The sequence below is a fragment of the Colias philodice genome, chromosome 6 (assembly GCF_061535455.1).
Source record: "Colias philodice isolate Cphi_HAF_F1 chromosome 6, ilColPhil1 Martin Lab GWU primary, whole genome shotgun sequence".
In the NCBI taxonomy this organism is placed as follows: Eukaryota; Metazoa; Arthropoda; class Insecta; order Lepidoptera; family Pieridae; genus Colias; species Colias philodice.
Window position 1 is genome coordinate 9,394,276 of NC_143091.1, and position 15,115 is coordinate 9,409,390.

General features: G+C 31.1%; 2 protein-coding genes across 4 annotated transcripts; one reads left to right on the forward strand and one right to left on the reverse strand.

The window, feature by feature from the left end:
- Nucleotides 1-1,164: 1,164 nt before the first annotated feature.
- bwa (alkaline ceramidase) lies at nucleotides 1,165-11,872 on the forward strand. 3 transcript variants are annotated; one of them, XM_089696682.1, is made up of 6 exons: nucleotides 1,165-1,312; nucleotides 1,425-1,548; nucleotides 1,742-1,898; nucleotides 2,220-2,319; nucleotides 9,397-9,534; nucleotides 10,382-11,872. In XM_089696682.1, the coding sequence occupies exons 2-6, from the start codon at nucleotides 1,456-1,458 to the stop codon at nucleotides 10,701-10,703; spliced, it is 810 nt and encodes a 269-aa protein (XP_089552808.1). In that variant the 5' UTR covers nucleotides 1,165-1,312; nucleotides 1,425-1,455; the 3' UTR covers nucleotides 10,704-11,872. The 3 variants fall into 3 exon arrangements, with proteins under 3 accessions (XP_089552808.1, XP_089552807.1, XP_089552809.1); XM_089696683.1 differs by having other exon boundaries at nucleotides 1,189-1,231; XM_089696681.1 differs by having other exon boundaries at nucleotides 1,165-1,548.
- Nucleotides 11,743-14,524, reverse strand: pr (6-pyruvoyl tetrahydrobiopterin synthase purple). The gene is made up of 4 exons (XM_089696684.1): nucleotides 14,289-14,524; nucleotides 13,972-14,051; nucleotides 13,115-13,260; nucleotides 11,743-12,310 (listed from the first exon to the last, which is right to left on the reverse strand). The coding sequence occupies exons 1-4, from the start codon at nucleotides 14,354-14,356 to the stop codon at nucleotides 12,101-12,103; spliced, it is 504 nt and encodes a 167-aa protein (XP_089552810.1). The 5' UTR covers nucleotides 14,357-14,524; the 3' UTR covers nucleotides 11,743-12,100.
- Between the last annotated feature and the right edge of the window lie 591 nt (nucleotides 14,525-15,115).

The window sequence follows — 15,115 nt, forward strand, 5'->3', positions numbered from 1 at the left end:
GCAAAAATTTATTGATATTTTGGTAGACCCTAATTATTCTACACTAGCGATATTTATGATTTTTAGGGTTATTATCAGCCAATCGCCTCTACATGGTTTCTATAGAAAATTAATACAAAGTGTTAAATTACTTCCGGTAAAGCTTTTTGACGGACGTTGTTTTAATATCGAAATTAACGTCTATAGGCACATGTTCTTTCATTAGAGACTTTGTTGGTTTCACTTCTCTCAGTTTAACACCTCTTAAAACTTCTTTGTCGATACTAATGTTACTCCAGAAATCAGTGAATTCTATGCCTTCTGTGTCAGAGTGAACTAAAAATTATAATCGTTTTGTTAGAACTGCATCAACTTCCGATAAATACAAACAATTAAACGAGATGATGGAATAAAGTAACAAATATTATTCGGAATCTAGAATTTGATCATGCTCTCAAATCTCTTTGCAAATAGCTCTAATAAAATCAATTAATAGTTAATATCTACATATTTTAATAAGTACTGACCAGAAGTTTTACCGGATGTACTAGCATAATACATGATTCTTAACTAAGTAATAAATTACTTAGTTAAGAATCATGTATTATAGTATAGTAGTATATGAAAAACTTATTTTCTAGTAATATTTGAGTACATTGTACGAGAAATTTGGTGTGTTTGTATTAAATAAAACGAATCTGTTTGGCCATGGAGAAGATGTAGGCAATTGCATTTTCTTAATTTATGGATAATTGTTTTAAATATCTCCTATATTTTATTGCATTACATGTTAAGTTAATAGTTAGGTATACTATGTTTCTAATAAAGACAGCTTGAATAACTTCTAGATAATGATTGTGTGTAAAAATTAAATAGCTGCATGGTAAATTTTTTGAGAAAACTTATTGCTAATCCATTGCGAACCCCCTCAGCTTGAATAACTTGCATTCCTTTAAAATTAATTTCATCGAGATAAAACAAGACGTCTGCAAAATCGATTATGTAAACTTTTAGATCTTATGATAAAATAAATAGAGCAAAGGATATAATTTTATGTTGGCAATACTATGTCGGCCTCAACGATGTCATAGTGATGTCATATCTCGTGTCATATTTTGTCACTTGTTGCGAAAAGTCAACGCAATGTCAACGTCACTTTGTTGTTGATAAATTGAAAGGTTCGTATCAAAATACAAACACGATGTTATAGTCAATGATTCATTGTAATTTCTGCGCGATTCATTCAATAATTGTATGTGGATACGTCTGCACGTAGTATTTCCAGTGAATTTGTCTGTTAAAATTTGTTATTGGCGAAATTTCAGACTTAAAGGTGCGCTTTTTGCTTCTGAATTACATTGTTTTTTCAACACAACAATCAAGTTCAATACCCTTTACATCGAGTACGGTTACGCTAAGTTACATTATTTTATTTTTTACAACAGCGAGTTTTAAAACAAAGAATATATTTCCAAGATGTGGTCGCATTTGGAACGTGGCAGCTCACCTGTGGATTGGTGTGAATCGAATTATTCCATTACACCTATGATAGCAGAATTTGTTAATACGGTATGTTTATTTTTAACTTTTTTTTGGCTTATGGGCCTGAGTTTATTTTAATGCGCCGTATTTATATTTGAGCTCAAAACCTTATATGCTCGTGTTTTGACGTAGAACTTGTTTATTATGAATAATTCAATCTGTGGTACGATAAAAAATACAATAATTTATTAACATAATTAAATAAATGTTTTAATTTCAGGTTAGCAATGTACTGTTCTTTTTATTTCCGCCAGTATTGATACACCTTTTCCAAGGATATGCTAAATTTTTCAATCCAGCTATTAATATTTTGTGGGTGCTATTGATGGTTGTTGGAATAAGTTCAGCATATTTCCATGCAACTCTAAGTTTAGTGGGTAAGTATCAAGTTTTACTTAATTATTAAAATTTAAACCATGTGCAGTTTGACAATACTCATATTTTTAATCATCATCATCATCATCATCAGCCCATATACATTCCCACTGCTGGGACACGGGCCTCCTATGAGGGTATTTTCCTCCTATTTTTAATCATAAAGGGTCAAAATCCTTGGACCTTTTTTTTCATAAAACACAAACCAGTTTTCTGAACATTGAACCTGTTGAATTCTGTGCTTTTTTTCTTCTTATTATTAATTATTATGTATTTTAACTTTGTATTTATATTTCTTCATATTAATTATTATGTTGTTTTAGGACAATTGCTGGATGAACTTGCAATATTATGGGTGTTCATGGCTGCATTTGCAATGTTTTTACCGAAGCGATATTTCCCAAAATTTTTAGGTGGCAACAGGTGAGTTGTTTAAAGTGAAAATATTATGTTAAGTAAATATATTATTATATATTATGTTAAGTAATATTATATTTACTTAACATAATATTTTCACTTTAATCTTTTTTTTATTAATCACGTAATTACGAATTATAATTAGCACACCATGGTATGAGTACTACTCTTATTTAAGTAATGTTTTACAAACATCAATTGATTTATACAGTTTAGGAAATAAATTTAATAAATTTCTTTTAGTTTTGAAATTTTACTTTAGACCTGTTTTGACAGTTAAGCTAAGTATAAGATTTTAAACATTCTTCATGACTTCAAGACATTAGTGGCCCCAATAAATAATAACAACAACACAATTTTTAAAACCATTCTATCATGTCCTTTTGGATATTGGGCCTCAGCTACACGCATCTTAATAAATTACGTTCCTTTAGTCGAAATATGATATCTTCGAAAACTACGTTATCGTAACTATATCTACTTATCATAACTAATTCGTATAATAAAACTGTCTGTTGTCGGGGTTTAACCACACCCCGGACACTCCATACAAAATGATCGTTTTGACAGTCACACTGTAGAGACTGCAAATGTGTGTGTTAACGCTTTATGGTTGGCACATTTGTGACTAGCGTAAAAAAAAATTCGCGTTTTTCTGATGAAATTCATCCGTAAACAGCACAATATCTAACCATTTTCTACGAAAAACGATAATCACAAATCCAAAATAATAAAATTACTTTAAGTCAATTTGATTAATGTTGTCAATCTTCGTTGCGTATCGTCCTTGCAGAAAAATATGGCCCATTTTATGTCTGATCGCGCGGGGGTGAGGTAAGTTTAATTTTGACGGGAGGCGGAGAGTGTCCGTTCTGTAGCGTTTAGCTACTATTATGTATTCTGTGGTTTAACGCAAAATATACTGGGCGAATATTGATGAGTTTTTTTTTGGTATACAAACAGACTATTACTTATTTGATATCGGCAACATATTATATCGGTAACATAATATATATCCGTGTATTTTGTTAATCGATAAACCGATTGACGTGATTTCATAGGAAATTTTTTGGTCCTATTTTACGATTAGATTAGGGTACCTCCTACCCCAGGAATGTCGCTGATTCTTTTTTAAAGATTATTAAAATAAAAAATCAAATCTCTGTTTAAAGTTACATAATGTTGCTTTATATAATATTATATGATCATAGAATACAATGATAATGTGTTAAATAATTCTGATGAACGATTCTTTATGCGCGCTGCATGAATCAACCCAACATGTAAAAGCTTTGAACCGTTGAAATAACACGTGCAAAGGTTAAATAACAATGAAATATGTATCTGACATTAAGTATACATACTTGTATATCTTAAATTCTCTCGCTCGATGAAGTTACAATCTTGTAGAACAAAATATGTCACGTAATTATTATTTAGAAGACTTAATTACGAAAGTAGTTTAATAATTAAAAATATGAATTTTGTTTCGATATGGATTTAATCTTCATAATAATTTGAAATATTTATGGAAAATTTAACACTAAGTAAGAAGGTAACGGATATTAAATGTTCAAGGTTAACACAATTACGCTTGAATATAGTACTTAGTATTTATAATAATTAATTAAAATGATTTTAATAACTTAATCGTAATCCATCCATACTCCACGATTTCCTTTTATTTTCGCATACTTAATAATTACCTATAATATTATACCTAAGTAGACAGTAATCATATCATAGTAGCATCTGTTTCTAAGAAGAGTAGAATAAGTAGTACAGAAATATCAAACATTCGCACAATTACAAGCTCGAAAGAAACAAGGGTTTGTCGTAAACAAAGTGAGTAGGTACTACGAGGGCGTATTCTTATCACGATAAAGAGCTCTAAGTACGTTGAGTGCAAATGTACTGTGATAGAATAACATGAGCCATTTGATTTGACGTCCTTTGAATTGGGTAATGGCCTACAATGAGGCGCGTGGCTGATAAGATATGGTCATTCTGTACGGCCTTTGATGCCAAGCGTGAGAAGAATTGGTAATAGCCGAATAAACGAACGTGATAGACTAGCTTCTACAACGACTTACATCTGTGGTGATAGTTATAATATCTCAAATGTATTTTATCTAGGTAATAACAAATAAATACTTCAAGAAAGGTAACTCGAGTTCGAATCAAATCTGGATCTGGACCTAAAGAGTAAAGAGCCCAAAAACATAGCAGGCGCTACGCCAGAATTTAAATAAATAGACCGTTTGGTTTACCTAAGGGTTTACCCAATTATAATTATGATGTAACACACAAAAAATTTCCCCTATTGAAATCGATTTCACTTTTTCACATCGATTACAATAAAGGAATTTGTTGCTTGACGCTCCGATATTTATGAACTTATTAAATGACACAATTTAGCATTTAATAATATTTAAAAAAATTAATTTCATTACATGGCTAATGTGGTAGCAGGGACCACGAATCACTATTACGAAATCACGAATCAATATTACAATATGTCTCATGATTAACTTTTTTTTCAATTATATTATGCATTGGGTGCACATAAAAGGACATATTGAATCCGATGTTTGCGTGGCGGGAAGTGACGTCGTCATTCTCCTAACATCCATACTAATATTATAAATGCGAAAGTAACTCTGTCTGTCTGTCTGTTACTCAATCACGCCTTAACTACTGAACCAATTTGCATGAAATTTGGTATAGAGATATTTTGATACCCGAGAAAGGACATAGGATAGGTTTTATCTTAGAAATCCTTCGGGATCTATGCGGGTTTTTCTTTGATTGCGCGGGCGATGCCGCGGGTGGAAAGCTAGTATTATATAATCGGGAAAAAGTTAAAAAAGAGAGCCTAGAAGATTTCCCTAAATTTTAGGGAAATCTTCGCAAACATATCAAGATGAGGTTTGAGGATATTTCCCTGAACTAAATTCTAATTAATCTACTTATTATTATTTAAAACAACATGTTTGATACGATATTGAGTCGTAATAGACGCGTTTCATTGTGGATTAACCTTGAAAAAAAAAACTTTGTTATCATGAAGAATGACCATGTTTACATTTACGATCTTACCATTTATTTGTGTTACTTATAACCGTAATTCAGCAAATTATGAAATAAAATTTATTAAATAATTTAAAGTTCCTTGTTAAGGTATACCCGGCGCGGCGAATGATGATCCCTATGACAGTTCGTCTTAGTGATTGCTCGTATGATGGGTCGTGTCGATACTTTACTATTTTATAGGCAAAGGCGTGGTTTGCATTCATCCACGTCGGTAAACATGTTTTTATAAATATTATAAAATGAATTTTTAACGTCTTTTATATTGTTGTTGTTGTATTAATTTAAGTTTTTTGCATAGATTAAGTAGGTTAAAGTAAAACGAAAGTTTTCCAAAACATAAAAATGCGCCTTATCATTTTCACGTAATTTTTAACCCGTTTAACACAGTGTATATTATTTTATCGTGAAAATGGAAGCCCCCATTTAATTTGTCTAAAAAACTTATATTATCATAGGTAAGTAAATTAACGCGAACGGTAATTAATTAATTAATTATGCTGCGAACTTCTGTTCCATTCAATAGTGAATGAACTGAAGCTTAAGCATGGAAAAAATGTGATCTCGTTTCCATTATCGAAATTTGTTTATCGATACTTTCCGCACTAGTCGATAAATGCCAACGATGTAAATTTTGTAGGACGTAAACGTAAAGTCAGATTGATATAATTTCTCGTAAATGTTAAGAATTGTTATAATTCCAACAGAATATCATTGTTATGGCAAAAAGCTACGTAAAAAATAATAAATGCCATTTTTAGACGCTTCCAATACGTTTCTAATTTAATGGTGACGCCATTACAAGTTTGTCTCTTGAGAATAATTGTCAGTGTCATAGGGATCATCATTCGATGCGCCGGGTATAGGTACACTATCGTGGAATAAAGATGAATGGAATGAAGAATGACAAAACAATAAAATTTTCCTTAACAAAATAAATGTCTACTTATATATTTGATTCAGATTTTAAAGAATTAATTTTATTTTGTTTTATTTCATTCTTCCTCCATGTTTTGTCACTGAAAAGTACCTAACTTCTCAAATATTTATATTTTTCTGTACTGCGTAGGAATAAAATATTTGTTATTGAACCAAAAAATCATTTGAATACTAAAATACCTCATTGATTTTGCGAGTTTATCGAACAATTTTTTTTAAAAGTACCTACATAATTATTTTATGTAAGTGAATGTACGTCACGACTCACGAGTGATAATAATCAAGGCCCCATAGAATGTTTTTTCTTTTACTTAGAATTGCGTTTTATACTTACATTGTTAGTAGAAATAAGTATTCAATTGTAATACCGGCTTAAATGTAATGAAACCTTTTTAGGGTTCCGTAGCCAAAATGGCAAAAACGGAACCCTTATAGTTTCGTCATGTCCGTCTGTCCGTCTGTCCGTCTGTCCGTCTGTCACAGCCGATTTACTCGGAAACTATAAGTACTACAGTGATGAAATTTGATGGGAATATGTGTTGTATGAACCGCTACAAAAATATGACACTAAATAGTAAAAAAAAGAATTGGGGGTGGGGCCCCCCATACATGTAACTGAGGGATGAAATTTTTTTTTTCGATGTACATACCCGTGTGGGGTATCAATGGAAAGGTCTTTTAAAATGATATAAAGTTTTCTAAAAAACATTTTTCTTAAAGTGAACGGTTTTTGAGATATCAGCTCTCAAAGTCGTAAAAAGTATGTCCCCCCCCCTCTATTTTTATAACTACGGGGTATAAAATTCTAAAAAAAATAGAGGTGATGCATGCTAATTAACTCTTTCAACGATTTTTGGTTTGATCAAAGTATCTCTTATAGTTTTTGAGATAGGTTGATTTAACTGTAATTTATTATATTTGCTGCTACGGAACCCTTTGTGCGCGAGCCCGACTCGCACTTGGCCGGTTTTTTATAAAAGAATAAGCAAGAAACGTCCGAACGTAGTTAAAGTACAAACCAATAGGTAACTAGGTAGGTACCTATTGGTTTAATGAATGAATTATGTAGTTAAAAAAAAATTAACGACCTGTGTCTAATGTACTTCGGTTAACTCATCATAATAATACAATATTGTAATTTGTAGTTAGAATACCAAGAATATTTCACCCGTATGATGCCACTTAATTAAATCATATAAATTGCATCCATTACCTAATATTAGTTGGCAAGTTGCTAACGTTGTATACTGGGTTACAAAATGACCTACTTTAAAACATTGTGGCTTAGTCTTAATACGTTTTGCGGTTTATACCCGTCGGAATAGGTTAAGAGCACCTAATCTTGTAAGCAGTAAAATTAAACTGACATAATATCTGTTTTCACTTTATAAACAAGCGGTAAAATTAACTTCTATTACTTTCGTTTTAGAAATGGTTGAATCTAAACCGGAAAATTAGTTGAGATGACAATGTGTCTTTTTTTAATATTTATTAATAATGAAACTGTTAACAGCACACTTAGCACATAACGCGGGGTTGTAATAATAATACAAAATATGTATAAAAACTTTTGGACATGGATACATTTATTTTATAAATTATACGTCCCATTATGATACAATATTCACAAACAAACAGCGGCGGCCTTAGGGGGTGGCGAACAGGGCAATCGCCCGGGGCCTCGCTCTTGCAGGGGCCTCGCGCAACAACCCACCCAAGCAAATTTAAAAAAATGAAAATGTGCGTGTACTAGAGTACACACGTAAGAAGTGAAACTTCTTTATGACCTTATTTTTCAAAAAATTACTATATATACAATATTACAGAAATATGTTAGTCTAACTAAGGATAAGACGATTAATGACCACTACATCGGAAAAAATATTCAAAATGAGCTCATACAATTAATGGCAATAGTCACGTAAAGACTTAAATTGTTGAAAAAATAATAAAAAATAAATATTACTCGATTATTCTTGATTGTACTCGCGACGTTTCTCGTGTTGAGCAACTTTAAATTATTATAAGATTTTTTAATATAAATACAGCTGAAATTGAAGAACATTTTATTGGTTTCTTAGCCGCTGAAAAAACCACAGCTGAGAGTTTGACTAATTATATAATCACAGAATTAGAACAGTTAGGTATATCATTGCAAAACTGCAGAGGCCAAGGATATGATAATGGTGCGAATATGCGCGGTGAAAAAAGTGGTGTTCAAAAACGTATTCTTGAAATTAATCCACTTGCTTATTTTTTACCATGTGGGAGTCATAGCTGGAATCTCATCCTAGGAGATGCAGCATCGTCTTGTGTCCAAGCAAAATCTTTTTTTGGTTTGCTACAAAGGTTGTACACTCTGTTTGCCGGCTCAAGTCAGAGGTGGGCTATTTTAAATGCTCATGTCAAATCGTTATCGCTGAAACCACTTTCTGAAACTAGATGGGAATGCAGGGTAGCATCGGTGAAGGCCGTTAAATACCAACTAAGCGATATATCAAATCGTCGAAAATGACGTAGCTCATTCGTTGGATTATTGTGCTTTAATTAAAGATTTTAGCCTTAGGAAAAGCCGCAAACATCAATTTTAAAATTTATCATCTCTGTATTTGTTAATTTGGTAAATCTTTCTATGTATAAATATATAAATATCTATTTTAAAACTCAAATTTTATTCATTTGTATAACTTTATCATTTCTCCTCAAATATGACAAATACCTAAACCAAACAACCAGACCTACTTTGGCATCACATACATTTCACGAAGAGCAAAGGGCCTCGCAAAGGGCCTGCCGCCCGGAGCCTCGCAATGGGTAAGGCCGCCGCTGCAAACAACATTCATTGAGATTAGTTCGAAAATATTTTAAAATTTAAATACTGATGTATTGTAATTTGTATTGTACACTGTACATGTATACAGTTTACATCCACAATGGTGTGAAATGTAAGAGAAAAAACTTTCCATTGTTTGCATTTATGTGAGGGATAAAATTGTATTATTTTAAGGGCATTCAGGCATTTTATTTATATACAAAAATGTTATTTATTTTCAGGAGAGTGCTAGCATTCTATTCTAGCATTTTCTCTGTGTTGTCGACGGGATTTCTTGTGATGCACCCGAAAGCAAACGCCTTTGCTCTAATGACCCTAGCGTTACCTTCCCTGGGATTCTTATGTAAAGAGTTAAAAAGGTTAGTGTTTTTCTATACAACAAAATGTTTTGAGGGTTACCGATGTTACCATGATGTCTTGAAGCAGTATTACTTCCAGTGCAGTGTAGGAAAGTGATGGCGCTAGCTCTGTTATTATTCCACATTGGAATTAATACTGCTTTAAGACATCATGGTAACCACCATGGTTATTCAATAGCAAGTAATTCAAAACAATTTTATGAAAATTGATGCTTTTAATATTTCACCTGTTATGTTTTTATCGACGATGTTTAATTATATTGTTAAATTAATGAATTCACAAACTTGAAATCATAATTTTCGAAATTACCCTACATTTTCATGATAGTAATGATATAATACTAAGTTGCGTGTAGCAATACACGAGTGCTAGAACTAAACCGATTAAGAATGAATGTGTGCGTGTATAAACTTTGTTCATTAAAAATAAGGCGATTAATTGTTGCTTTATCTATTTAGAAACAAAGACGTTTTTTATTTAATTTATGCGTGCAATAAACAGATACATTTTAAGCTATGCAACGTTTTGTAACTATGTATTAACAGCTATTTATTTGCAGTCTATACAAATTTTTTTTTATAATCAATAGACAAACATTTGACCACAACCCCGTCTTTAATGGCCAATGGGAACAGGGAATCGGCGTTGTGTCAGGTCATGTCCTACATAAACATTGTTAAATACAATAAACATGCTACAGGTTTAAACAACTGAATACGAAAGACTGATTTATGAAAGAAGTATTGAACAACTTGACGCAACGTTAACTACTTTTAAAATTTCTTGGGCCTTTTGAAAAATATATTAAAAAAAATACGACACTCCTAATTTTCTCAATCGTTCCAGAGTAAAATGCGCGCGTGTTTACCGCCTCGGCTTACGTTGTGTTGCCGTCAGCCTCCTCGCCATGTTCTGTTGGATCATCGACCGAATGTTCTGCGATGCGTGGCTCTATATCGACTTCCCATACATGCATGGCGCTTGGCACATACTAATATTCATTGCCAGTTATACAGCCCTTGTGCTATTTGCGTATTTCAATGTATCCGAAGAGAGGCCGGAACAAAAGCCCCAGTTGCGGTATTGGCCGATTAACGATTTTGAGTTGGGTGTGCCGTACATAACTATTAAACATCCTTGCAAGAAAGACGATAATTTGGCCATTTAATTTAGTACTGACACAAGAAAGGTATCTGGGATTTGGGACATAATAACTCTATTTATTTATATGGAACATGCCTGATAAAGTCGTTGATTTTTTTTCTTGCTTTGTATAAAGTAACTGATTGTAATGTGATTGTTTAAATTGATTAGCCAGTCCATGCGTATACAGCGACTTACCATACTTAAACTGTAATTTATTTTTAATGTATTTTCTATTTTTGCTGCCTACATAAAATTAATCTCATTGTAGGTAGTTCCTATTTAAATAGAGTTGTAACGTATTTTTGTAATTATTTATGTATTTAGTGCCAATCTGTGATGTTTAGATTAAAAGAATTTAAATTGAGTGCAATGAGTAATTTTAAGAGTGACAAAGCGTGTACCTTTTAATTATTTAGGGTTTTTTTAAAGTTGTCAAGTTTTAACAATACATTTATATTTAATTCGTGTATAATATATACATATATTGTTCCTAATTATTAATGCTTGTATTTAAAAACTATTTTTAGCTGTTAGTTCCAGCTGGTAAATTTATATCTTTATTTTTTACATCGTAAATGACATGAAGTATTAGCTTGAAAAGCAGCTGTTTAGTATTGTGATGGTTCTACTAAGTCTGCATAGTTTTACATACATATAGTTATATATTATGCGTTAAATTATAATTTAGTGTGATTAAAAGCAATGTGTTAGTATTTCAACTGATAGAAATAAGATCTGTTTTTCAATTGTATTCTATTTGATTTGATTATTTTTATTTGTCGTTTTTCTTTAAAATAATAATGTTTGATGGAAATCTCTGATTATTTAAATAGTGTTTATGTGATACACATGCATTAATTGAAACGCATTTGACAATTATGTGCACTATTAATATATTTTATAAATTATCAATAAGACAACAATGTAAAATAAGATACCTACTTACTTAATAAAATTTTATAGTTTGCTATTAATCAAATTCGTTTTTAATTTCTCCTCAATATATGGAAACATACCTTTTAATTTATCTTTTTGTTACGACTAAAATAAAATACATTAAGTATTTTTATTAAAATTTATTTAAAAGTCAGATTCAATATAACATCTAACATGGTACATAAGAAAGCTATTACTTAATATATAGTGTTCATGTGAATAACAAGTGTAACTTGTACCAGATAAATAATTTTGGCAAGAACAAGCTTCTAAACATTACTGTGCGCGTAACAAATCCCTTGATTATCGCGAGTTATCCATAAGAATAATAAGTAGGATTCAAAAATATATAATTATATTTTTTACCTTAATTGTAAAAATATATGCTAGGTTATCTGGCAACACTTAAGCTAATATGAAATGGAATGGTCCCATAGGATATAAAAATAATAGATTCAATTTCCTTCCAAGTTTGCAGCACGTCTAATCAGAGTCTGATGAGACATGGTTGTGGTTTCCAGGGTGTAAGCTAGAGGAGTCGAATTTCTTGCGCGGGAAAGTAGTCCCTCCGCGGTATACAACATGGTTCTTTTCCGTTTCCAATATTTTCACCTCATGCAAAAGCAGTGGTTTCGGCATCACCTTCTGAAGTTGATCCCATATGAAAATAGCCAAGTTTTCAGTGGTGCTCACCTGCAAATCACAAAAGATAGTATGTAGATCCTATTTATTAATAGGATGTTGTTATTTATTAAATGTTGGATGAACATTACTTGTTTACATTGAAAAGCTATAAAAACTTGACATCTCTTCAAGGCAGCCATACAAATGATACAATAATAAACAGATTATCTAACCTACCTCAATTAAATTGATTTGTAATATAAATATAGCGAGCAATTGAATAATAATTACATAAGGGGATGCTTCTGTTGTTTTACTGCTGTTAGCAATTCATTATTCATAAAACCATTACATAATATGAAGGAGATAAAAATATATTACGAATATTTCACCAATTTAAAATTTGGAGTTTTTATATTATCATGATTCACATACTTTAATAAATCGTTAACTAATTATACAAGGTATTAGCAAAAATTCAGTCTACCCATTAGACTTAATAATCTACATAGATTACATAACTATATAATATAGGAGTAACAGACCAATGAATAGTTAGGAGAATGTTTGTAATTAAAATAACTGCGTTTTAAGCTACATACACCAAAAAATATTTTCTTAAATTGTTGTCTGTCTGTCTCTCTGTTTGTTTCAGCTAACCTCTAGAACAACTGGACCAATTTTGACAAGACTTTCACTGACAGTAGCTAAATAGGGAGTAAAGGCTCGTGTTATAGTATCACGACGACCTATGCCATAGATCGGCACGCGGGCTTTTGTTTAATATTATATTTTTATAGGCACAATGATCGAAACAATAGTGTGCTTTGTACTTTTCACTATAGCAAACAAAATAATAGCAATATATCTTACCACAGCCTTAAAATAAGGTACATCTTGGTCTAAATTTTTGTGATCCAATGGATCCATGATAGCTTGTTGCATGTACTGTTTCAGGTCATGCACATTCATTACCATCCCTGTCTGCTGGTCCACTGGTCCTTTTACCGTAACAAGCACTAAAAACAATTTAATTCATAACTACCTTATAAAACTAATATCTATCTGCCAGTTATGTTAATTCATTGTAATATTAGATAATAGAAATTCTGAATCTATCAAGATGAATATCTGTTAAATAGGTTATGTATTTTATTAATGATTTTACTCTTTAAAATATAAATTAACTTTAAAGGAAATTGTATTGATAGTGTCAAACAGCTTCATTGTTCACACAGCACATAAGAAGAATTATAATCAGTGTTTTACACAATTTATTGTTGTGCATAAATTAATTTATTGCATGTCTTGGTTTATTAAACATATGCCTTGCATGATAAATTATAAATAATGAGTTTTAATTAAGAATGAGATAAATAACTGTTTACGAAAAATTGTTGATAAGTAATGAAATATAATATTTTTCAACTTATCCATATACTTACCGATGTTGAAAAAAAAGAGTAAATACAAATTAAATTTTAAAATATTATTTTCCGTTGATTGAATATAATATAATATAATAATAATCCTCATTAATGTATTGTAGTAAATGTATGAGTATATAGAACATTGTCTATCAATCAGAAATTATTCTTGGGCAACCAACCATGTAAATGTTTATAGAAAGTTACTTGAGTATTCACAATCAACCAATGCAGCAAGTTACATGTAATCACACTAACCGCAACTATGTATCAATTCTAAATTATTATAAATTAATTACTTACCAACATAGTTGTGACCATGTCCATTTGGATTATTACATTTTCCATACAGCTTCTTATTTTCTTCATCACTTAAAAAAGGGCTAAAAGCAGATAAAAGGTTAAAGATAAAGAATTGCGGATATATTATTATTGTTAAAACTTATTGGTCACAATTATTATCTATTTCTTACTCAACATATTATTATTATACTATAACAAACTAGTGGACGATAACTGAACGATAACATTACTTGAGATTTTTTTATCTTAATTATTATTAAACTAATGACAAATAAATTACATTTCACAATATTTAATAATTTAATTTTCCAACTTACCTATGCAATCGGTGGCAGGAACTGAAAGTTTCTCTTCTGGTTATTGATACGATGGGTAAAGCAGACATAATTAATATTGAACGATACGAAATCTGTTTAAAAAAAAATTGCAATATACTTATTTCTTGTAATAGTTTTAAAATTTAAAAGTTAAAATTTAAACGTTACGCGTTCTAGATTAAAAAGCGACATACAACATCAATTAACGAAGAACACCGAATGACTGAGTGACAGACTGATCCGTTTAATTGACACATGGCAAATTGGCAAATAGTTGACACTTGACAGGTGCAAATACATTTCAATTTGTTATTTGACAGCTGACGTCCGAGGCTGACGTCGTTTATCTACCTGAATAATGTTGTAAACGTGTAAACCGGTACTTACCGGTAAAAATCTGTGTAAAAACAAGTAAAAATCATACACAACAAGGAAAGACAAGCCTACAAACATAATGTTATGGAAACATCATATGTACATACACTTTCACTAACACTTCACTTTAAATTATAATAATACTATCTCGAACCCGCGACGTCGCTCGCTATGTCTACAGCTAAACGGGCTACAGCTTATCCATTACACTTATCTAAATAGATACCTAAATAGGTACAAAATTTGATACCATTTCGATTAGCTGTTTTTACGCGAAAGATTAAGAAACAATATCTATACATATTATGTACTTAAAAACTTCCGTGTTTCTATTATTAGTAGGTACTAGGTAATAGTCGGATGAACATTGATGATTGAATAAGTAAATGATCAACTTCACGATGTTTGTGCTACAGCAAATGTGTTTTTTATTACATTTAATCATTATTTTT